At 37.9% G+C, this 23,389-nt stretch overlaps 1 protein-coding gene across 1 annotated transcript in view; it reads left to right on the forward strand.

Annotated features, from left to right (window-relative positions):
- Window positions 1–1,217: 1,217 nt before the first annotated feature.
- The window catches only part of LOC140159053 (elongation factor 2-like), a 28,614-nt gene continuing 6,442 nt past the window's right edge, over window positions 1,218–23,389 (forward strand). The window contains exons 1-10 of the mRNA XM_072182381.1: window positions 1,218–1,426; window positions 3,063–3,244; window positions 4,271–4,479; window positions 5,902–6,135; window positions 7,058–7,171; window positions 9,537–9,675; window positions 10,392–10,590; window positions 11,519–11,657; window positions 12,984–13,211; window positions 19,206–19,349. Coding sequence (XP_072038482.1) covers window positions 1,248–1,426; window positions 3,063–3,244; window positions 4,271–4,479; window positions 5,902–6,135; window positions 7,058–7,171; window positions 9,537–9,675; window positions 10,392–10,590; window positions 11,519–11,657; window positions 12,984–13,211; window positions 19,206–19,349 — 1,767 coding nt within the window. The 5' untranslated portion in view covers window positions 1,218–1,247. The remainder of the gene's footprint in view (window positions 1,427–3,062; window positions 3,245–4,270; window positions 4,480–5,901; window positions 6,136–7,057; window positions 7,172–9,536; window positions 9,676–10,391; window positions 10,591–11,518; window positions 11,658–12,983; window positions 13,212–19,205; window positions 19,350–23,389) is intronic.

The following is a 23,389-nucleotide window of genomic DNA, read 5'->3' on the forward strand; positions in this document are numbered from 1 at the left end:
TTTCACCCATTTGGAGTGATTTTCACTTCTTTGGAGAGTGATTTTTCAGAAATATGGAGATGATTCATTGACTTACTTGATATCCAAACTTTAAAAAAAAAAAAAAGTTGAATTGAATTTTATAAATTTAGATCTTATAAATACAAATCTGAGTTTAAAGAGTCCAGGGTGGGGGGGCACTCCCATATATTGACATGCGTCATGTGCCCATGAAATGACCCTGTTATTTTTGGCTAATCCTACACCCAATGACCCTGTTTTTTTCAGTAGCCTACACTGAATGACCCCTTTTTTGAATAATTAGTCCTCAAAATTTGATGCACTTCACGTGCATTTTGTAAAAAATGAGTTTTGTCGATTTTGTACTGTAAAATTGGGTAAAAAGCTACTTTTGATTGTTAATGATGTGAAATTTTGGGCGCTCCCATTCAAAATCACCCCATTTTTGACATTGCCAACACCCCTGTTTTTCTGAAAATTTCTACACTGATAGACAGTGGTAAAAGCAAATGGGGGCAGGGGGCATGTGCCCCCTTTGTTGGTCATCGGGGAAATTCGGGGTTGGGAACGCTAAAACCGCACCTTACACACCTAAATCAGACTCCATTCGGGGAACTGAACAACCTGCCCCCCCCCCCCACTTTCAATGTGCTGCACACGCCACTGCTGATAGACCCCTAGTTTTGTACGCTGGTGTGAACAGGTACGTCACTTTCATATTCGAGTGCCCCCCGCCCGGGTGGACTGAGAGGACAAGGGGAGGAGGCACTTCCAGGGGAACTTTCAACTGTTTTCCTGTTCCTTTTTAGAACCTTTTTTTTAAAGGTATAAATGCATGTGTGCCAAAATCATGTGGCTCCCACCCCCCTTTTTTCAAACTGCCCAAAAATACCTACCCCAACCCTCTTCCAGCTTACACCACCCCAATTTTACCCTATCCCAGGGCTCATGAATAGTACACAGCCCAAAGGTGTTTTTTTTAAAATATTGGTGTGCAAGGAGGGCAAAGATTTTGTGTATTACAAGAGGGAGATCGAGAATCTCTTTTTATTTCAAGAGGGAGGTAACACTGAAGCTGCATGGTAATTTTTAACCCTAGCATCACTGTCAAAATTTAGACAATTAAAAAAAAAATGAAACATTTGGGCTAGCAAAGTTTAAAAAGTAAAAAGTACTAAATTCCATGTTTTTCTGTTTTAATTTATCATGTGCAGGTGAAATTCACAATCGACCAGATCCGGTCCATCATGGACAAGCGTAAAAACATCCGTAACATGTCGGTCATAGCGCATGTTGACCATGGCAAGACCACACTGACCGACTCTCTGGTGGTCAAGGCTGGTATAGTTGCAGCCAGTAAGACTGGGGAGAGGATTACTGATACTAGAGATGATGAACGGGACAGGTGTATAACCATCAAATCAACGTAAGATTTGTGTGTGTGGGGGGGGGGTGTTAGGGGATGGGGGTTCCTGATCATGAGGGGGTGACTGGGTGAGGGTGTGTAGCTGTGTGTGGGGTGTTGTGATACTGAAGTAGATGGTACAGAGTACAGACCTCAAATAGGCCTATGTAAAGCCCAGTGGCGTAGCCAGCACTTTTTCAGATGATGGCCAAGGGGGGAGGGAGGGAGCAAGGCAACTTTCAAGGAGGAAACTTTGATGAAAATGGTCAAAATGGGCTGAAAAGTACAAAATAGCCTAAAAATCTATGATCGGGGGGGGCAAGACTTCTCTCAGGGGCAGCTGCCCTTTGCCCCTGACTACACCAGTGGTGAGGCCTCTCTGCTAATTGCTATGAATGCAGTGGCATTTCCAGGGGGGGGGGGGGGCTTTGGGCAGGGCTGTCAACTCTCATGTCCCTGTGTTGGACATCCTATTGGAGATTACACAGTAGCTAACAGATGCAGATGTAAAATCAGCCATTCTCACGCATTGGCCGTGAGTCTCACGCATTGGTTCACTTTCTCATGGTCTCACGCCAAGGTAGTATTATCTCACGCCTAGGTACTAAATCTCATAAAAAAGCTGGAAAATTTTTCACATTCCCGAGCGCCGTGGCTCAAATAATCATGGTGGAAAATGAACATTGGAGTCGGCAATCCCGGTACGCCTCTGTCTCACGCCAAGCAATTCCAAAAAGTTGACAGCCCTGCTTTGGGTGCTGAAGCCCTCCGCACTTTGTTAAAAATCATGTCCCTGTGTTGGACATCCTATTGGAGATTACACAGTAGCTAACAGATGCAGATGTAAAATCAGCCATTCTCACGCATTGGCCGTGAGTCTCACGCATTGGGTCACTTTCTCATGGTCTCACGCCAAGGTAGTATTATCTCACGTCTAGGTACTAAATCTCACGCAAAAAGCTGGAAAATTGGTAAAATCTCACATTCATGAATAGTATGTTGCCCTACCCCCCTTTTTCACATTCCCGAGCGCCGTGGCTCAAATAATCATGGTGGAAAATGAACATTGGAGTCGGCAATCCCGGTACGCCTCTGTCTCACGCCAAGCAATTCCAAAAAGTTGACAGCCCTGCTTTGGGTGCTGAAGCCCTCCGCACTTTGTTAAAAATCATGTCCCTGTGTTGGACATCCTATTGGAGATTACACAGTAGCTAACAGATGCAGATGTAAAATCAGCCATTTTTGGTGATTTTAGCCATTAAGCCCCCCCCCTTCCGCATAAATCTGAAAGAGGGGCTGAGCCCCGCAGGAAAAGATCATGGACACGCCGGTGGAATGTTGACATTAAAAAGAGAAGAGCCACTGGCATAGCATGAGTCATTCTGTGGGGGGACTGACCATGATTAGGGGGTACAAGCTGTTTTTCAGAATTATCCTGTGGAATTTTCAAATCAATTGGGGGATGTACCTCCACATGTTCCCCATGCCCCTATGACACTACACCACTGAAAAGTGCCTTCCTGAAACCAAATTCGCACCAAACCCAGCTACATCCTTTTGTAAAGTTTTCCAGAAAGCACAGATCAATAGCCTTTCCTTGGCTTAATTATCACCAATAAAAACCAAATAACTTGTATTGCTGATCTGTCTCTTACAGCGCCATTTCAATGTACTACGAGTTACCCGACAAGGATCTTGAGTATATTGAACAAGAAAAGGAAGGCAAAGGTTTCTTGATCAACCTAATTGATTCTCCAGGACATGTGGACTTCTCATCTGAGGTGACAGCTGCTCTCCGTGTAACAGATGGCGCCTTGGTGGTTGTAGACTGCGTGAGTGGTAAGTCTTGATGATATAGGCATACACAGAACTTGATTGATTGGACAAATTATTATAGCTTTATAGCCCCTCCCTCACCCTTCATCATTCAAGAGTGGGGGCAAGAGTTCTCACAGAGGAGTACATAGCTGCTCCCATGCCCCCTGGCTCTGCCACTGTGTACTGTACAACTTATTTAGACACAGTATTTCATTAGGTGACATCCCGCTATCTCTAAGGTCCGCTATCTCTAAGGTTCGCTATCTCTAAGGTTCGCTATCACTAACGTGTAAAGTTTATGGAGATCAGAATCCCGCTATCTCTAATAGAGAAAAAGGTTCGCTATACCTAAAAAAAGGTCCGCTACTTCTAAGGTTCGATATCACTAATTTAGAATAAGGTTCGCTAGTTCTAAGGTTCGATATTACGGACCTTATTTAAAATTAGAGATAGCGAACCTTATTTAAAATTAGTGATATCGAACCTTAGAAATACCGAACCTTTTTCAAAATTAGTGATATCGAAATTAGGTATAGCGGACCTTTTTCGTAATTAGTGATAACGAACCTTAGAGATATCGAACCTTAGAGATAGCGAACCGTAACCTTTCATTAATGCCCTGTGTGCTAGCCATAGGCTCCAACATAAAAAGTTTTGAGATATTTTTTCAAAAATCAAAAGGGCATTTCGTGATCCACAGCCTCATCCCCCATTTTTCTCAAAAAAGTTGAGATTTTTATACCACGTACAGGAAATCTTTGGCTGCATAATGTTTATGGACAAAAAAATTTTTTGCAGATTAATTCATTTAGCGAACATATATTGTCAAATTTGAATTACATGCTGGATCAGAACAAAATTACAGTGGCCAAAAACATAGTGGCCAATGGAGCAGAGTAAGACACATGATCATGCATAACTCACAAACACAAAATCAGAATCAATTGAAATTTTGGGAACAAATTTTTTGTGGATATCTGCTGAAAAAATGTCATAAAAAGAGGATGCTAGAATCACAAGATACTCCTTTAATGTTATTCTTAACAGGTGTATGTGCCCAGACAGAGACTGTCCTTCGTCAGGCCATCACTGAACGCATCAAGCCAGTCCTATTCCTCAACAAGATGGATCGTGCCTTGTTTGAATTGCAAATGGACAAGGAGGATCTCTACCAGACTTTCCAACGCATCATAGAGAATGTCAATGTTATCGTCGGCACATACAGTGATGAAGATGGACCTATGGGAAATGTGTCAGTAAGTTTGTGTAGCACATTATAGGTACCAGCTAAGGTATGGGGAAGGTGGTCTTGCCAGTGGCATAGCGCCATAGCGGGCCGGGGGCACGTGCCCCTCCAATCGATTGCAAAATTTAGACAATCACATAGGAAAATTGCCAAAAAATGGCTTAATTGTGCCCCTCCCCCATCAGACCCTGTGCTCCTCAATCATGGTCAGTGCCCCCAATATGATGACCCCCTACGCCACTGGGTCTAGCTCGATCGGTTAAAAAATGGCAGTAATATTAATGCAATTTTTGTATTAAATTTCATGTTTAGAGAAAATATTTGCAAAGTATACAAAAAAAACTGCTGAATATTAAAGAAAGTCTTGTGACATTGGGTGTAAATTCACTGTAGCTTCTTCATTAGTTTTTGGAACGCCTCATTGATACCATGGATATAGCTATGGTTGTTCCCCATCTTCCCCGTAACTAAAATAATAGATTTTTTGGTGTTTCAAAGCATGATGGGGTGAACATTTTAATAGCCAAATACCGTCAGTTCCATTTACATGCACATATGTGACATGATCAAGAGGAATGAGTCGGATGTCGCTAATATTGTTTTCGAGATATTGACAAAAACAGTGTTCAAATTCTTTTGTTTTATATTGTTTTCGGCCATTGATAAATTGCTCATAACTCGGTAACCAGATGTCCAATTTTGATGGGGTTTACATCAAAATGTAGCATTAATAAATTGCCAGAAATGATGTAAAAACCTCTAATTGAAAATTACCGACATGTGACTCATTCCCCTTGATCATGTCACATATGAGGTTTTTTTCATGAAAATGACAAAAGGCAGACATACACCCTCCAAACATTACCATACAATAGACTGGTCTTACAATAATATATGTTTGTACAGCAACCTGTATCAGTACTATAATAGAGGATGTCTGCCGACGAATACCTAAATATAGGTATATTCGTCTCAGGTCTGCCTTGTGTCTCTTTGGTAAAACAAAACTCATTTAGAAACATATGTGACACGATCTGGTCCATTGGGGCAAAGGAGGCATTTGTGAAAATTGAGTTACTGTAATTAATACATTACACATACAATAGGCTATCATTTACTGAAAATACCAAAGGTCTTGCATACTTGGTTCTAAAGTTATGAAGTTTTTTGATGTCTATTTTCTTATGTATTTCATTGTTTTTTACTCCCATATTTTTACCTTTATCTCAGTTTCAAATTTGCCGCCTTTGGCCCCCATGGACCAGATCGTGTCACATATACTTGTAGATGGAATTCAATGGTAGAATTATTAAACTTTGCCAAATGTGCATGTTTCTTCAAACCCTGCTTGGTATGACAACAATGATAATAATAACTAATGACAAAAAATCATTACCGGTATTTACATCTCAAATATTTTCATTTATAATAGGTGACTGCATCTGATGGTTCAGTTGGCTTTGGAGCTGGTCTTCATGGATGGGCTTTCACTCTCAAACAGTTTGCGGAGATCTATGGTGACAAGTTGAAGATCAAACCAGCCAAATTGATGAAGCGTCTTTGGGGTGATAACTTCTATGATCCTGTGGAGAAGAAGTGGAGCAAGGAACCAAGAGAAGGCAGCGTGAGAGGTTTCAACATGTTTGTATTGGATCCCATATTTAAGGTAAAGGGGCTGCATGCTAGCCATAGGCTTCAACATAAAAAGTTTTGAGATATTTTCTCAAAATATCAAGAGCTATCTTAAGAATCACTGAACCAATACTAGGCTTGATTGTACTCATTTTAATGCATTTTACATGCTGATTCCAAATATGGTTATGAAAATTTACAATTCCGAAATTTTTGAATTAAAAAAAAATTGAAATTTGTCATTTGCACTTGTGTGGAGAGAGTTAATGAGATTGAGGATATGACAAGATAATCAATCAATCTGACTTGTTTTATATTTAAGCATTTTATACCTTAGCCAGCATAAGTAAGGAAAGCAAAAATGATTAGAAAGTTGAACTGTGTGTTGGCACTATCATTACATTCCTCAAGTAATGATGTGATGTAAACATGTTAAGGTAATACACTATTTTAAAGTGTTGCGATTTGGTAGTTCACTACATCTTGCGAATGGTAGTGAGCTTTGGCAAAAATTGCATTGCTTTGCGAGCATGTAGAAGAATTCAAATATCACAGAAATACTTTTGTAGGTCATGTGGTTCTTGAGTTATGTTGTAAAGAACGCTGAAACAACAACACTTTTGTAAAATGTACATAACTCATTAACAACAATAAATTAAGCAAGTTTTCAAAGTATATGATTTGTAGAATGAACTTTTGCAAAACATCAAAGTGCAGTATTTTTTAATAACAATTAACATATTGATTTTTTTGGCTGCTTTGACCAACAATACCGCATCTACCCTTAATATAAGCTACAACTCCTCCCTCTTAATGATTTGACTAGATGAATGTCAAGGAAGAGAAAACATTTTTATGAATATTCCAAAACACATTTTCTATACATCTATACAATAATTTAATAATGAAAATGTAATTTTTAACAGCAATCATTTCTAACAATTTTTTTATTCCAGATCTATGATGCAACAATGAACCTGAAGCATGATGAAACAGCCAAGTTGATAGAAAAACTCAGCATCAGACTGACACCAGAAGAACAACTGCTGACTGGAAAACACCTGTTCAAGGTATGTTTATTGCTAATTTTGTTGGAGTGTATGCAACTGTTGAGGTCAGCCAAGGTCAAAGGTCAAGACCAATTTAAAGTTGCTCCGACCAGACTGCAACCTGCAGTTAATGACCCCTGACACTTGGGGAGTATAAAACCGTAAAGATCATCCCAGGTGAAAGTTCGGGTTATAACTCATGGAAAATGAGCCCTGACATTTGGAGAGTATGAAACCGTAACGGTCATCCAAGGTCAAAGGTCAGGTAGGGCTCAATCTTTGTGACAACAAACCTCATGACCATGGGAACATTTTACAGGGGTCAGGTCAAAAGTCATCTGGAACCATATCTTAGAATTGCGTTTTCTGGACATCTGCAAGGAGTTCGGGACTCAAGTCAAACTTGGTGACAACAAACCTTATGACCAGTGGAACATTTTTGGAACATTTTGCAGGGGTCAGTACTGAGCTGTACTGTATATAGTGTGGGAATGACACAGGTCTATAAAGGTTGCTTTAAAGCTTACCGCTAGAAAATCTTTTCTTACTTTGGAAATAAAAACCAAAATCATACACATATATTTTGATGTCAATCAAATAAAACCAAAAGCATATACACATAATACATGACATAATTTTGATGTCAATTAAATAGGAGTTAAATATACTTTTCAGCATGTCATGTGAAGTGGAGTAACAAGGCTGTGTTTCGATATTTCCCATGTTTAATATAAGCACAATATTGTAGGCAGTATTTTTTATTTTATACTTCCTCTAAAGATTATCATCATTTTAAAGTTTCACTTCCCATTTTGTTTCTCACATTTCGTTGTTATCTTAGTTGCTTTCGAGCATGTCATATTGAGTAACAAGGTTGTGCTTTGATATTGCCTATGTGCAGGCCAGTAACATCCCAAAATGACCAAAGAGTCTCCTTTTTTGACCCAAAAAGTTCCATTTGCGAGCGTATTGAGCGCCAAAAATTGGGTTTTTTATGCCTTTTTGTTCAAAAAAGGTCCAAATTTAAAGTCCACTTTTTCAAAATCAGCCCCCCCACCAAAGTAAATCCTGGTTACGGGCCTGCCCATGTTTAATAAGAACAATATTGTAGGTGGTTTTCTGCATTCTACTCAATCCCCTAAAGATTATTATCATATTAAAGTTTCACTTCCCATTTAGTTTCTCTCACCATGTTGACATGTTCACTGTTGGATCATATTAAAGTTTCACTTCCCATGAGTTTTTTTTCTCCCTGCTGCTTAAATAAAAGGCATTTCGTGATACACAGCCTCATCCCCCCATTTTTCTCAAAAAAAGTTGAGATTTTTATACCACTGGAATCCTCTGGCTACATAATGTTCATGTACCAAAAATTTCTTGCAGATTAATTCGTTTAGCAAAAAAAAATCACCAAATTTGAATTTCGTTCTGGTATACCAGAACAATATTACAACAGTGGCCTATGGAGCAGTACGTGTCATACACATAAATCACGCATAACTCGCAAACGCAAATTCGAAATCAAAGAAAATTTGTGAGAAAAACCTTTATCGTGAATATCTACTGAAAAATGTCACAAAAAGAGGATGCTAGGATCACTTAAATACTCCTTTAAACTTCATCTTCCATTAGTTTACTGCAAACTTGTTCCCAGCCAAGTCTGGATTTGATTCCAGTCTCTTGATTCTTGCAGAACATTTTTATGTGATAGTTTTCTTGTACCATATATTTTAATGTAAGATTTAAATTCCAAAGAGGCCTGGGTGTAATTCTGATGCTTCCTTCTTCCACTTTAAGACCTGATTTGATCAACCAAATTGGGCCATGACTGATCACAATCAATTTCACATTTGATATAAATGGGTTTTACATTTTGCGATGAAACTTTCATAAGTGAAAAGATTTTTTAACTAGAACTGTCTGTAAAAGTCAAATTTGAATTGTGAAGTGGTTAAATGAATGCATTAGTCTGATTTAATGCTCTACATGCTAGCCATAGGCATCAACATGAAATGTTAAAAAGTTTTGAAACATTTTCTCAGATTATTAAGAGCTATCTCAAGAACCACTGAATCAATACTAGGCTTGTTTGTACTCATTTTAATGCATTTTTCATGCTAAGTCCAAATATGGTCATGAAAATTTACATTTCTGAATTTTTTTAATTTTTAAAACAAAATTTGAAACTTGTTGTCTGCAGTCGACACCCATGTGGAGAGAGTTAAGTGGTTTAATGAATGCATCTATTATTACTGTGATTTAAATGCCAATGACCCAGTGTTTTAGAAGATGGTACCAGTAATGCCCTTTTGAATTACACATAAACTATCTTTTTTAAAGGTTTCTTTGAAAATAACATTTGATTTTATTCTCGTTATGTAATCAGACTCTGATGCGCAAGTGGCTGCCAGCTGGTGATGCCCTCCTCCAGATGATCACTATTCACCTACCCTCTCCTGTCACAGCTCAGAAGTACAGAGCTGAGCTGTTGTATGAAGGACCCAATGATGATCCAGTATGCATGGGTAAGCTAAAGTTCCCCCCTTTTAGCTATACATTGGTTCGCCTAAAGGTTGGTGTGATGTAGGTGTGTATTTAATCGTCAGCAATCGCAGTATCAAATCATGTGCATAGAGTTAATTGCTCAGAGCATACAAGGGTGGTTTGTCATCATGCTTGCAGTGGGACTTTGATAAAGCATTGATGTCCCTACCAAACTTTAGGCAAACCAAAGAATATGCTAGTAATTTAAATGTTGCAACCTATTCCACGATGATCGAGCCTTTTAATGTGATGAAGGCATGAAAATTGTAAGCAAATGAAAATATTCTGTTTTGTGGAGGGCATATCCCAGCAAACACAGAAATGTTTTCAAACATTTTTTTTTGGTCAAAAGATTTTAATAACATTAAATGTCAGTTTACATAAAGGCCATGAAAGTGTTTTAAAACCTTTGTATGGAAAAACACTACAAATAAGTTTTTGAATGTTGTCAAAAATTGTTGTGAACACTAAAATAAAAGTATGTTATGATTTGCAACAACTAAAAAAAGTTTTTCAAATGTTTTATACCCTTTATTCGACCATATATTTGTTTTTATATATCTGTTTCTGGCAAGTTTTTCTGCCATTTTCTACCCTTTTACGAAAATGTTTAATGTTTGATTGGATATTGATCAATCAAAACAGGCCAAATTTCACGTTCATTTACATTTTAACATGGCAACAATTCTTTTTACAGGCATCAAGAATTGTGACCCTGAGGCACCATTGATGATGTACATTTCCAAGATGGTTCCTGCAACTTCAGCCAAGGGAAGATTCTACGCATTTGGCCGTGTGTTTTCAGGCGCGGTTAGCTCTGGTTTGAAGTGTCGCATCATGGGTCCCAACTACATCCCTGGCCAGAAAGATGACTTGTACATTGCACCAATCCAAAGGTGAGGCAGGATCAGAAAGAAATTTGTTATTGATAGTGGTGGCATAATGGGGTGGGGGGGCAAGTGGGTATTTCCCCCCTCCCTATTTTTCTTGCCCCCCCCTCTTTTGAGGCAAAACTCCCAAAATCATGTAAATTTCCACTTTTTGCAGCAATTTTGCGCAAAAGTTGTCCCGGCACCGCCATTGGTTATCAACAGTTTCAGTGTCAAAACCAATGTGTGATGGAACAGATTCTATGTTTTGTTGCAAGGGCGTTGCCAGGATTTATTGGGGGAGGCTGATTTTGAAAAAGTGGACCTTTTCCCAATAGTTTGGACTTTTTTGACCAAGAAAGCATAAATAACCTTATCATACCTTTCCGCTCGATACATTAGTAAATGGGCAAATTTTGACCTTTTTTGACTGAAAAAGTATAAAAACCATTTGTTATTCACTTACTACCTCGCAAAGTGGACCTTTTTGGCCGTTGGTGATTTTAGGGGGTGACCACAACCCCCGCCCCCTGCCAACGCCCCTGCTTTGTTGTGACTTCATGCAAACTCAGCTTGTTTGAATTGTTTTCAAAAAAAACTTTGTATTATTTGGATTTGAATTTTCAAAATATACATAAATGTTTTCCTCATCTATCTTTTGATGTTACTGAGAAATTCTACAAGATTCAAAACAAATCTATTCAAGATATATAAATTGTTTTTTATACTTCACATAATTTATTATAAATACCAAACTATAACATCACAATTTAAATCAAACAAGTGAATCATGTATGGAGGAGATGTCCAAAAGCAGCCCAATAATGCACAAGTTATACCAAATTTGAATGACAAATATAAATAAGACATCTTTCCTTTTAATATTGTTCAATCAGGAGTAAGTCAACTTCAAAACATTAATAAACTTTCTACTTTTCTCTTTCCTTGCAAACAGGACTGTTTTAATGATGGGTCGTCATATGGAACCTATAGGTAGAGTTCCATGTGGCAACATCGTTGGACTCGCAGGAATTGATCAGTTCTTAATCAAGACTGGTACCATCACCACCTATGAACAAGCACACAACATGAAGGTAAGTTTACTATTTTGAAAGACAAGAGATAAAAAGACTATATCGTGTCTATCGTCAGGGCAATGGTGCACCATGATTGGTTGCCGACCTGCGCAGTACGGAATTTTCTGTCTAGTTGTCAGAATTTCAGATGCGAACTAGTCTTTTTATCTCCTTCTTTCATTATTATATATATACACCGGAAGAAAGGTTTTATTTATGCGATAAGAATTTAAGCAAAATGGAATATTCCAGTGGATATCCACTCTACCCCTGTGGAAGATTTTGATTTTTTTTTCCTCAGGGGGAGTATGTTTTCAAATGTAATTGGTCAGGGATTCACTTTGAAACCTATACTCCCCCTGTATTATGACTTCAAATATATCTTCCACAACTGGTGTGACTATTTCAAATGGAAGATATCCAATTGTCTATTATATTCGAAACTTATACTCCCTCTGTGGAATACTTGAGCTAAATCTTCCACAGGGGTAGTATGGGTTTTAAATGGAATAGCCCAATGAGTCTACTCACTTTGACATCAGTCATTATATTCCATAGACTATTTCTACTTCGCCTTGTTGTAATATGATGTTGCCCATGTTATATGAGACAATAGAAGCTAATTGATGCACAACAGTGGCTAAAATTAATACCATTATTCTCTTATTCAAGTAAAACATGTATTGTTTAATGGGCCTTCAGATCAAATAGAATGATCAATCAAATGTTCTTCTACATTGATCCTTTCGAATAACATGAAATTGATAATGGTCAGATCCCCTGGCCAAATAAAAAGATTGGTTGCTTGTCATCCACCGACCAACCCTATATTATAATCTGGAAAAAAAAAAAAAAAGTTTTTTTGTTTTGTTTTACTGTTCAAATGAATACCGACCCTAATTTTGGAAATTCCAGTAAAGGTGTTTTTTCTTTCAACATTTTTGACATCCTGAAATTTTTTTTACAGTTTCTACACACTTCTAAACTGTTTTAAAACATAAATGAAGTGGTAACTATTTGGGCTATTTATTAAGCTAATTAAACTGAGGCATACAGTCATGTCAAAAAATCCTGACGAACCGATCCAATTCTGAAAAAGTTGTGGAGGACAAGCAAGCAATCTTTGTTTTTGTTTTTTTGGCCTTATGGACTGGTAGACCAATGCAAGTGAACTCATTTTTATCATTTTGAAGATTGCGTTCAGTACCGCAGCTGAACTGAAATTCTAGAGAGGTACAAATAAAGCATGGAAGCAAAATGATACCATTCTGTTAGTAAATTATTAATGTTGTCTTTAAGGGATATAAAACTAAACAGATCTCAAACATGCCTGGTTTGTTTCAGGTGATGAAGTTTTCCGTGAGTCCAGTGGTGCGTGTTGCAGTGGAAGCCAAGAATTCAGCCGATTTACCCAAATTGGTGAAAGGCCTAGAGCGTCTGGCCAAGTCCGACCCTATGGTGCAATGCACTACTGATGAGTCTGGTGAGCACATCGTGGCAGGAGCAGGTGAACTTCATCTAGAAGTTTGCCTTAAAGATCTGGAGGAAGACTACGCTGCCATTCCAATCAAGGTAAGAGTATAATCTACAACAGCTCAAGTAAGCTGATAAAATTATGACTTTTTTTCAATGTGGTTTTTTGGCTCTAGCGTAGCTACTGAGCCTTAGTCATTGCAGTCAGTGAGGACTGTATTTTTGCTACATATTTTGGCCACTTGCGTTCTTGCTTTTTATGCTAAGGCTTCTTTTGTTTATGATATCTGGCTTTGAAATTACGTTCCAAGGTTTGCTTAGTTATTTAGCAATCGATTGCACTCCTTTAGAAGTGAATTTGGGGTGGGGAAAGTACTTATTTTGAAGTGAGAAAAGTCAAAAGTCGTCATGAGAAACAAGTCATTTCTATCGGTTTGCTTGGTTCCCTGTATGCGCTAGAGATTATTTTGGTCTGAGTAATTTAAGTTGTGAGATCATGGCGGGAATTGACGGATTGCACTATTTTTCTTTGGGAAAGTGACCTTTTATCATGAATTTTTGTGGTGATCTCACATGGATAGAAACGTGATTGGATGATTCCTTTGTCCAGATTGTTTATTGAGTTCTCGGGAGTTTTGTTACCATGGGACAACACTTATTTTATAGAGACCAGCGGCGTAGTAATTTAGTTAAATTAACGCTAAATAACCAGGGTTGCCAACAAAATTTAGCCCGACCCGAATCGCAGGTCAAATAATCGAAAAGTCGCCCAATTTTTTTTTTCTTTACCCTTTGTATCCTATGGGGCAGGAAATTGTCCCGGGGAAAATCTTCAAAAGTCGCCTAATTGGGTTACCAAATCGCGGGTTTGACAACCCTGAAAACAACGTCTCGACAGCGAAGGTCACATCTGGCTTTTCATTATCATTGTTTGTCTGGCACGCTTTCTACAGCGTAGGTTGGGAATTCTGAAAATCTGTAAAAATTACAATTTTGCGGAATAAAGGGTGGGTTTCTAAAAAGCGTGGGAGCAATATATAATTATAAAGCGTGTGGGTAACGCTACCAATTGAAAAAAAAAATATATAATAAAGTAATTTGATGATCTGTTGAAACATTCATATTTTCTTCATAAATCTGGAAAGAAAATGTCAAAAATTTATTTGCTGATGTTTTCAATTCATACGACGTCACCCGTAGTAGAATCGACGCGCCGTGAGTTTTATGAATGAATCAGGCTGGAATGAATATAATTTTCAGTCTCTACATCAGCCGCTTTGGCCCTTCGCTCACACTAGAAGTGGAGCGATCCAACCACAGCGGCCGTGTAGAGAGTATAGTATTCAGGATCTCACAGGTATCTCAGCCCTTTATTATTTGCCCATGTGTTTATGATAAACAAAAGTCGTATCTTTTCGATGCAGTTGCAGTGATGCAGTTTTGCCAACATTTAATATCATAAATATGTCGCAAATGTTTCAGATGAATAAGAAAATCATGAGTGTTTGATAGATGAGGATAAATTCTGCATCAATTCGGATTCTGAAATGGATTGATGGCGCAGATAGTAATAAAATGGACCCGGAAGTGACTGTATGAAACGGTGATAGCGCCGATGTTCAGTCTTCCGAATTTGATAAAGTAATGCTGTAAGCTTTGGTCACAAACACTGCATAAGGGTGGGGGTTCAATTTTTGATAAAAAGGGTGTCTGTCTAAAAGTGTGGGGAAATATAAATGGTGGGGTTTAACCCCTGACAAACTTTCGAAATTTGTAGTTGCTACAACTGATCATCACTATTTAATTCACTAGAATCTGTTTGTTTGTAGAGTCTGCCTCTTTTCTCAGAGACTAGTGTAGTAGTAGCTCGTTCACGTAGTGATTCCGTTGTCCCACTGGGTTTGACAACCCTGAAAACAACGTCTCGACAGCGAAGGTCACATCTGGCTTTTCATTATCATTGTTTGTCTGGCACGCTTTCTACAGCGTGGGTTGGGAATTCTGAAAATCTGTAAAAATTACAATTTTGCGGAATAAAGGGTGGGTTTCTAAAAAGCGTGGGAGCAATATATAATTATAAAGCGTGTGGGTAACGCTACCAATTGAAAAAAAATATATAATAAAGTAATTTGATGATCTGTTGAAAAACATTCATATTTTCTTCATAAATCTGGAAAGAAAATGTCAAAATTTATTTGCTGATGTTTTCAATTCATACGACGTCACCCGTAGTAGAATCGACGCGCCGTGAGTTTTATGAATGAATCAGGCTGGAATGAATATAATTTTCAGTCTCTACATCAGCCGCTTTGGCCCGCTCGCTCACACTAGAAGTGGAGCGATCCGAACCACAGCGGCCGTGTAGAGAGTATAGTATTCAGGATCTCACAGGTATCTCAGCCCTTTATTATTTGCCCATGTGTTTATGATAAACAAAAGTCGTATCTTTTCGATGCAGTTGCAGTGATGCAGTTTTGCCAACATTTAATATCATAAATATGTCGCAAATGTTTCAGATGAATAAGAAAATCATGAGTGTTTGATAGATGAGGATAAATTCTGCATCAATTCGGATTCTGAAATGGATTGATGGCGCAGATAGTAATAAAATGGACCCGAAGTGACTGTATGAAAGCGGTGATAGCGCCGATGTTCAGTCTTCGAATTTGATAAAGTAATGCTGTAAGCTTTGGTCACAAACACTGCATAAGGGTGGGGGTTCAATTTTTGATAAAAGGGTGTCTGTCTAAAAAGTGTGGGGGAAATATAAATGGTGGGGGTTTAACCCCCTGACAAACTTTCAAAATTTGTAGTTGCTACAACTGATCATCACTATTTAATTCACTAGAATCTGTTTGTTTGTAGAGTCTGCCTCTTTTCTCAGAGACTAGTGTAGTAGTAGCTCGTTCACGTAGTGATTCCGTTGTCCCACTGGCCTACAAAACTTAGATTGTAGGTATCACAGGGAAACCTCAGTTAACACATTTGTTAGTCAGTCAAAATGGCCTAAACCAGCAATACAAATTTACATTGAAATTAAAAAGAAGCTTTTTAAGAAGGAAACCTTCATAAATATGTTGTCTATACTTCACTTGACCCACATATATGATTTTTTTTTGTGATGAGAGACTCGCCCATGGAATTTCAGAGAGATTTTGATAGCAGTTCCATTAAAAAAGGTGCTATCGTCATGAGACTAAGATCTAGAAACACCCCGTAATGCTGTTTTGGGGAATTTTGCTAGCAGAATCTTTTTGATGAAAGTCAATCTTTGACAAGATGTAACTTTGCTACGGAAAGTGCTATGACAAAAAGGTTTTCAGTGTTGGCTTTCTTTACTCAAGGGCTTTAATTTGATATATAAAATGATGCAGTTTGATGGCAAATTTGAATTCACCTGGCATACCTATAGATTGCATGGCGATCGGAGTGTTATCGTCAGAGTATATCGTCAGAGCACCTCAGCTCAGACTAGCATAGTAGGGGAAGCATGTTCCTCTAACTTGGTGCAGGTGGTGTATGACGTGCAGTCCCTAAATTCAGTAAATTTTCATCGTCAACCGTGTAATTGAATGGGATTATTTTGAAATTTTAAAACGCTTGAAAGAGCACAAACAAATAGGCCTATGATGATAAATAATATAATTACAAGCTAAAACCGTTGGGGTTCGATAATGAACCCCACAAAACTAACCGAGTACATGGAAAATGCCATACGGCCGGGCGGTTTCACGAGTTGCCGGCTCGATCATGTCATCCGCCGCATGACTTGGTGGGTGGATGCATCTTTAGTACAACAAGTCACACATACAATATTTTCTCAATTCGAATTTTATCCTTTCAGGGTATGACTGATTTTTTTACCGTAAAATTTGTGTCAATTCCCGATATCACATGTTAGTACCGTACACTATAAATGCACCACATTTTGTAGGCTCCAATTGCTGATTACATAAATGAGAACAACTGGTATTAACCAGCGGCACTGCCGGTCTGTTATTCAATTGCGTTGTGTGTGGGTTACGTGTATTTTATGTGTAAAATGCCTATGCGGTGATCCACCCAAAAACAAAATCATCGTATAGATCCCTGGTTCTAGGTGCATCTTGACCCCAGCATAAGTTTGTATTGGTTAGTGGGTCAAGGTCACCTGAGGTCATCCAGGGGTCATCTGAGGTCAAATTTGCAAAAACTGTTGTAGGGGCATGAAACTGTGGGTACAGTCAACATTTGGAGTCAAATTTTGGGAAGGTCATCCGGGTCACCCAGGGGTCATCTGAGGTCAAATTACTAAAAACTCGTATGGGCATGAAACTTGGTGGGTACAGTCAACATTTAAAGTCAAATTTTGGGAAGATACTAAAAATTGTATGGGCATGAAACTAGGTGGGTACAGTCAACCTTTGGAGTCAAATTTTGGGAAGGTCATTTTGAGGTCATCCGGGGTCACCTGAGGTCAAATTACTAAAAATTGTCGTATGGGCATGAAACTTGGTGGGTACAGTCAACATTTGGAGTCAAATTTTGGGAAGGTCATTTTGGGGTCAGCAGGGGTCATCCGAGGTCAAATTACTAAAAACTGTCGTATGGACATGAAACTTGGAGGGTACAGTCAACATTTGGAATCAAAATTTTGGGAAGGTCATTTTGGGGTCACCTGAGGTCATATTACTAAAAAACTGTTGTATGAACATGAAACTGGATACAGTCAACATTTGGAGCCAAATTTTGTGAGGTCGCATGTTCCTCGAACTTGGTGGGTGCATCTTGACCCCAGGCAGAACAAGTTTGTATTGGTTAGTGGGTCAAGGTCACCTGAGGTCAAATTAGCAAAAACTGTCATATGGGCATGAAACTTGGTGGGTACAGTCAACATTTGGGAGTCAAATTTTTAGAAGGTCATTTCAGGGTCAACCGGTGTCACCCAGGGGTCATCTGAGGTAAAATTGCTAAAAATGTCATATGGGCATTGGTGGGTACGGCCAACATTTGGAGCCTAATTTTGTGGGGTCGCACAGAACAAGTTTGTATTGGTTAGTGGGTCACGGTCACCAGAGGTCATCCAGGGGTCATCTGAAGTCAAATTAGCAAAACTGTCGTATGGGCATGAAACTTGGTGGGTACAGTCAACATTTAGAACCAAATTTTTGGAAGGGTATTTTGGGGTCATCCAGGGGTCATCTGAGGTCAAATTACTAAAAAATGTTGTATGTGCATGAAACTTGGTGCGTACAGTCAACATTTAGAGTCAAATTTTGGAAGCTCATTTCAAGTCAGCCAGGGGTCACCTGAGGTCAAATTACTAAAAACTGTCATATGGGCATGAAACTTGGTGGGTACAGTCAACGTTTGAAGTCAAATTTTTGGAAGGTCATTTCGGGGTCATCTGAGGTCACCATTTAGAGCCAAATTTTTGGGAGGTCATTTCGGGTCGTCTGAGGTCAATTTAGATGAATTCTAATAGTTGCCAAGGCTTTCTATAGTTGTTGAAAGCTTCAAATACTAAAAAAAGGGATTTTAAAATTTTGCAGAACAAATTATTCTTGCTGGTTCAGTAGTAATTTGCACAATAATGAATTATTTTCAGATTTTGCAACTAATAGTAATGCTGCAAAAAATAATGCGGCAAAAAATAATAATGTGGCGGAGGAAGATTGACCCCGCGATCGAGTTTCAAGGACCGTATTGAATATTTAGGGGAATTTTTTCAAACTGAAGGTTTAAAAAATTGACCGACCTACCCATCCTTTCCATAAAGCTACCAACCTGTTGCGCATTCGACTCCAAGAACAATTGCTTTCCCACAAAAAAGCGTAGAGCCACAGCGCCATTGGTGCTCTTGTATACAAAAAGTCTTTGAGGGCTAACATCAATTTGTAGTGTGATGATGCCATGAAGATTATAATTAGCATTGCAATATAACACAACAAACATCGCAACCCTGGGAAAATGTTGTCCCGACCAGAGAGCCGGGCCAGAGAGCATTTGATAAAAAATTAGCTTCTTTTACCATGAACTTTCCTTTTCTCAAAACTTTGCCTCTCCTCTGTATCTCCACTGTAATTTTGATGTATTTCATTTCTTTTCTTCCAGAAATCCAACCCAGTTGTGTCGTACAGGGAGACAGTAGGGGCTTCATCTGACCGTGACTGCTTAGCCAAAACAGCTAATAAGAAAAACAGGATATACATGAATGCATCACCATTGCCAGATGGGTTAGCTGAAGAAATAGAAAAGGTATTGTTAATTTTTGTTTGATTTTTATGTCATCTGTTCAAGAATCATTTATCATCATGATCATTGATCATGCAAACTTTTATGAAATACAATGAAATAGGTCAAGCAATTCTTTCTTGATATGTCCATTCATTTGTCATAATGTCGTGTGCTAGCGTCATTATGTAAAGCATGGTGTCTGAATCCGAATTCAGCTTCCTTGCTTGCACAAAGCTCCTAGTCCCTGGGGACACTGAAGATCCAATTCTTGATCTCTGGATGTCACTTTAATAATCATTGCACTCATTAACTAACTTGTTGTTAATCAGTTCATTAATCCTTTGAAAATATATAGCATTTTTCTCATTTCTAAGTGGCATGAAATAGTACAAATAAATGTGTCACATCAGAATGGACCACTTTGACAAACTATTGAATCATCCCTATAAAACACTTTTTGCCAATTTCAAGCTGAACAAACTTTAAGACAGAACAGAAATATAAGAAGACAGTCTAATTATAGAATACAGGGTGAAAACCAGAGTACCTATGCAAAAACCTGAATATGTAACATGAATACAGAGGCCTACACATGTTTTATTCTCAATTCACACAAATTTTGGTTTTCAGCTTCTCCTACTTCTGTTTCAAGCTGAATTTCAGGAAGCTAATTTTTGGGAATATCAAAATCCAAATGGCAGGGGGATAGGGAACAGGGTTCCTGCACCGTGAAGCCTTTAAAATTCAAGGACTTTTCAAGGATTTTCAAGGTCCAAGGACTTATCACAACACAAAATTCATGATCCAGCTCTCCATGCATATGAATTTGTCGTGTTCACTCAAGCTTCATCTTCAGCGCGACTTGTTTTCGGGTTAGAAAAGGCTTGAAAAACCTTGAAAAATGGCCAATTTCGCATGGTTTTTAGTCCGTTCTTCTGAATGGAAAGGTCTTTTTTCATGGACGAAAAAGGTTTGTTGAAGCTTAGTTTGTCACCGATCTTGTAGTATAAAATTTATATTTATATCTTGTAAAAATCCGCCGTCATTTAATTTTTTCTGTTCCCAAGTTTTGCCAAATTTCCTGTGGCGTGATCATTTTTAGTCCATGGTGACTGGCCTCCTCTGTGTGTAAATACTCCGGCGTGTATTATTTATTTTGGACGCAAGGTCAATCATTTTACTGACAATCTTAGGAAAATGCTCATATAAAATTCTTTCTGATTGGTTAAAATAAAGCACCGTCGAATTGTAAATCTCAAAATATTAACCAATACGAAGCGGCGTAATATCAGCAATTTCCATAGCGTTTGCATGGGTGCCCAAATTGCTTACAAACTCGGCCACGGGACTCGGCTTCCTCCGATCAAAACAACCTTGCTAATGTAGATATATACACAATATTATATGTACAGAAAACTGAAAATGTGTATGTTTTTACTGTTGTTTTAAATGTCATAAAATAAATTATTGGGGGCTATGACGAAAAAACAAAGTGTGATCCACAATTTCTAACTGTTTTCCGATCCAGTAACGCTGTGTGTGCGGAATTTCGTATCGAACAATAGAAATGTTGTTTGCATTGCTTTGTGTGTATTGAACAGCAGATGGTGGTCAGAGAAAATTGATAAATGCCCAGTGAATTTACTATACAATTTCACTGAACAAAATTGCATTGGTAGTCAGAGCCCCAGCATTAAAAAAGGGCTCTAAAACTGGAGTTAGGTTACCTTGAAAGAACTTTTTTTACAACCAATGTATATTGATAGTCTGGAACCTCAGGATTATGAATTCAGAGGTCGTATTTTTCTCCAGGATTGCAAAAAAATAGATATTGCACAATAATGATGACGTCATCAAATTTTTGTGAAAAAATGCAAAAAAAATAAAAAAAATATTCTTACCTGTATAGATACATGAAATACTTCTTCTTCCATTTCTGTTAAGTTAAAAGCTGTATTATATTTAGATATTGTGTTAGAAAGCTTTTAATTTTATTTTTTACATTGACGTGTGTACTAAATATAATTTTTGATTGCGATTTTCTCAATATGCAGTTTTTTCACTTTTTGGGGGCTATAAATATTGGCTATTTTCTGTGATAAACATATATTTTAACCAATTGTTAAATCTTTTAAACTATTTTCCTATACACTTGGATGTTCTTAGTAAGAAAAAAATATGTTTGATTCCAAAATATATATTTGTATAACGTCTATCGAACAAAATATGATGACGTCATCAAGTTTGACTCCGCATGTGAAAAATATCAAAATCATTTTTGTTACTGAAAACGATAGCTGACATCAATTAATGTAATTTAAACTCAAATAGGAACCTCACCTGGCCATGATGTACGATTTCTGAGCAAAACAAAATATATACATGCATTGCTGCCTGTATAAAATTGAAACTTCAAATGCATTTTTCTTGCATTATGACGTTTAACAGCTTAATGTTCAACACGATTGAGCTTGGTGATATTTTGCATATTACATTAATGAATCCCCAGCGTTATCACAAATACCCATATCTCTGTTCCCATCCAAATAGTGTGTGAGCTCGGGGTTGGACGGTACTACTTGGGGGTGGGGCAAAGTTGCACTTTTACCATAGGTAGTTGATATCATGGGTTATACAAAAATGCCTGATAGCAATTGAACCGGTGTAGCTTTTGGCGGGAAACGGTCATCGAACTTTACACAGGGTCAAATTTCAAACTTGCTCTAATTGTGTTACAAACCATATCTCTAGTCACAAAGATTCAGAAACTGTATAGTTTGACCTATATAGGACATATCGTTATAACCGAAAAGGTCAAATGTCACGTTTTTGGCTTCATGGTGGTCAAAAACATCAACGTGCTCGATTTTGCCAAAAGAGGTGTCAAAATGTTCGTTTTGATAAATCAATTCAAATAAGGATAGGATTGCACCATCTTGCATGTTTCACTACCTAGGTAACACAGCAAAATAGGCCATGGTCATATTGCATCAAATTTCAGGGGAGCTTCACCTAATGAAGTCAACAGGAATTGAAGACATATTGGTAGAATCGAAAACATGTTTAAGAGGAACAGCAAGTAAAATAATGGCAGGGAAAGATTACTATACCTAATGCTGCGAGCACACCCTTTAGTGGCAGATGCTATGTTTGAATCATACTGGGAATCATTTGAGTAGTGTTTTCAGGGTGAAGGAATGGATGCTGAGTGCCTTTCTGGAATATCCCTCCATATACAAGAACTTATGGCAGCATTGAAAACAGAGGACACACACAAGGCCAGTGATGTAGTCATGCAGGCAGATGAATCACTGAAGGCTGTAACTGCTTTAATGGTCGAATTCCAGAAAACCCAGTACACATCGCCTATGTGTCTTATTTGACTGATGTACATATGGTCGAATCCAACGAAAAGTGTACACGGCATGTTCAGGGCCATAACTTAAAAGTATTAATCAATTGACATTCGTTTTTTTATATTGTGTTTATTCGCCTTGATCATACGCTTCGCGCCATATATAATAAGACCCCCTTCTGTGAAAATTTTAGACACAGAGACCCCAAAACATGCTATTTTTACCCATTTTTTCAAAATATTTCTTAAGGTATTTTTAAAACATCTAAATCAGTTATGAAAAGAAGTCATTGGATTGAATCTAAATTGATTTCCTGAAAGGTGTGTATTCAAAGATTGCCTGTTCAATTTTGCACATATTTGTACATAATTATGAATTTTTGTGATCATTTTTTGAGTGGTATTTTTTTACATTACCTACGAATACAATTTTTCATAGAACTAGATATATCTTTAAAAAATGGAAATCACTAATAAATGCTCAATTGATACAAGCTTTGATATGTCCAATACTGAAATGCATTGTATTCGGACATCTTTATTATTGTGTTTAGCTGCCAGAAATTCTAAATGGCACAAAGTTAGGTTTGGTAAAAAATATGCATTACCTCCGAATACATGTTAAAAGCTGTGTCATTTCCACAAAGTGAGAGAATAGTAAACAACAGTTAAGGAATAGGTGCAGGGTAATACACTCTTTATTTAT

This window comes from Amphiura filiformis, chromosome 8, assembly GCF_039555335.1.
Source record: "Amphiura filiformis chromosome 8, Afil_fr2py, whole genome shotgun sequence".
In the NCBI taxonomy this organism is placed as follows: Eukaryota; Metazoa; Echinodermata; class Ophiuroidea; order Amphilepidida; family Amphiuridae; genus Amphiura; species Amphiura filiformis.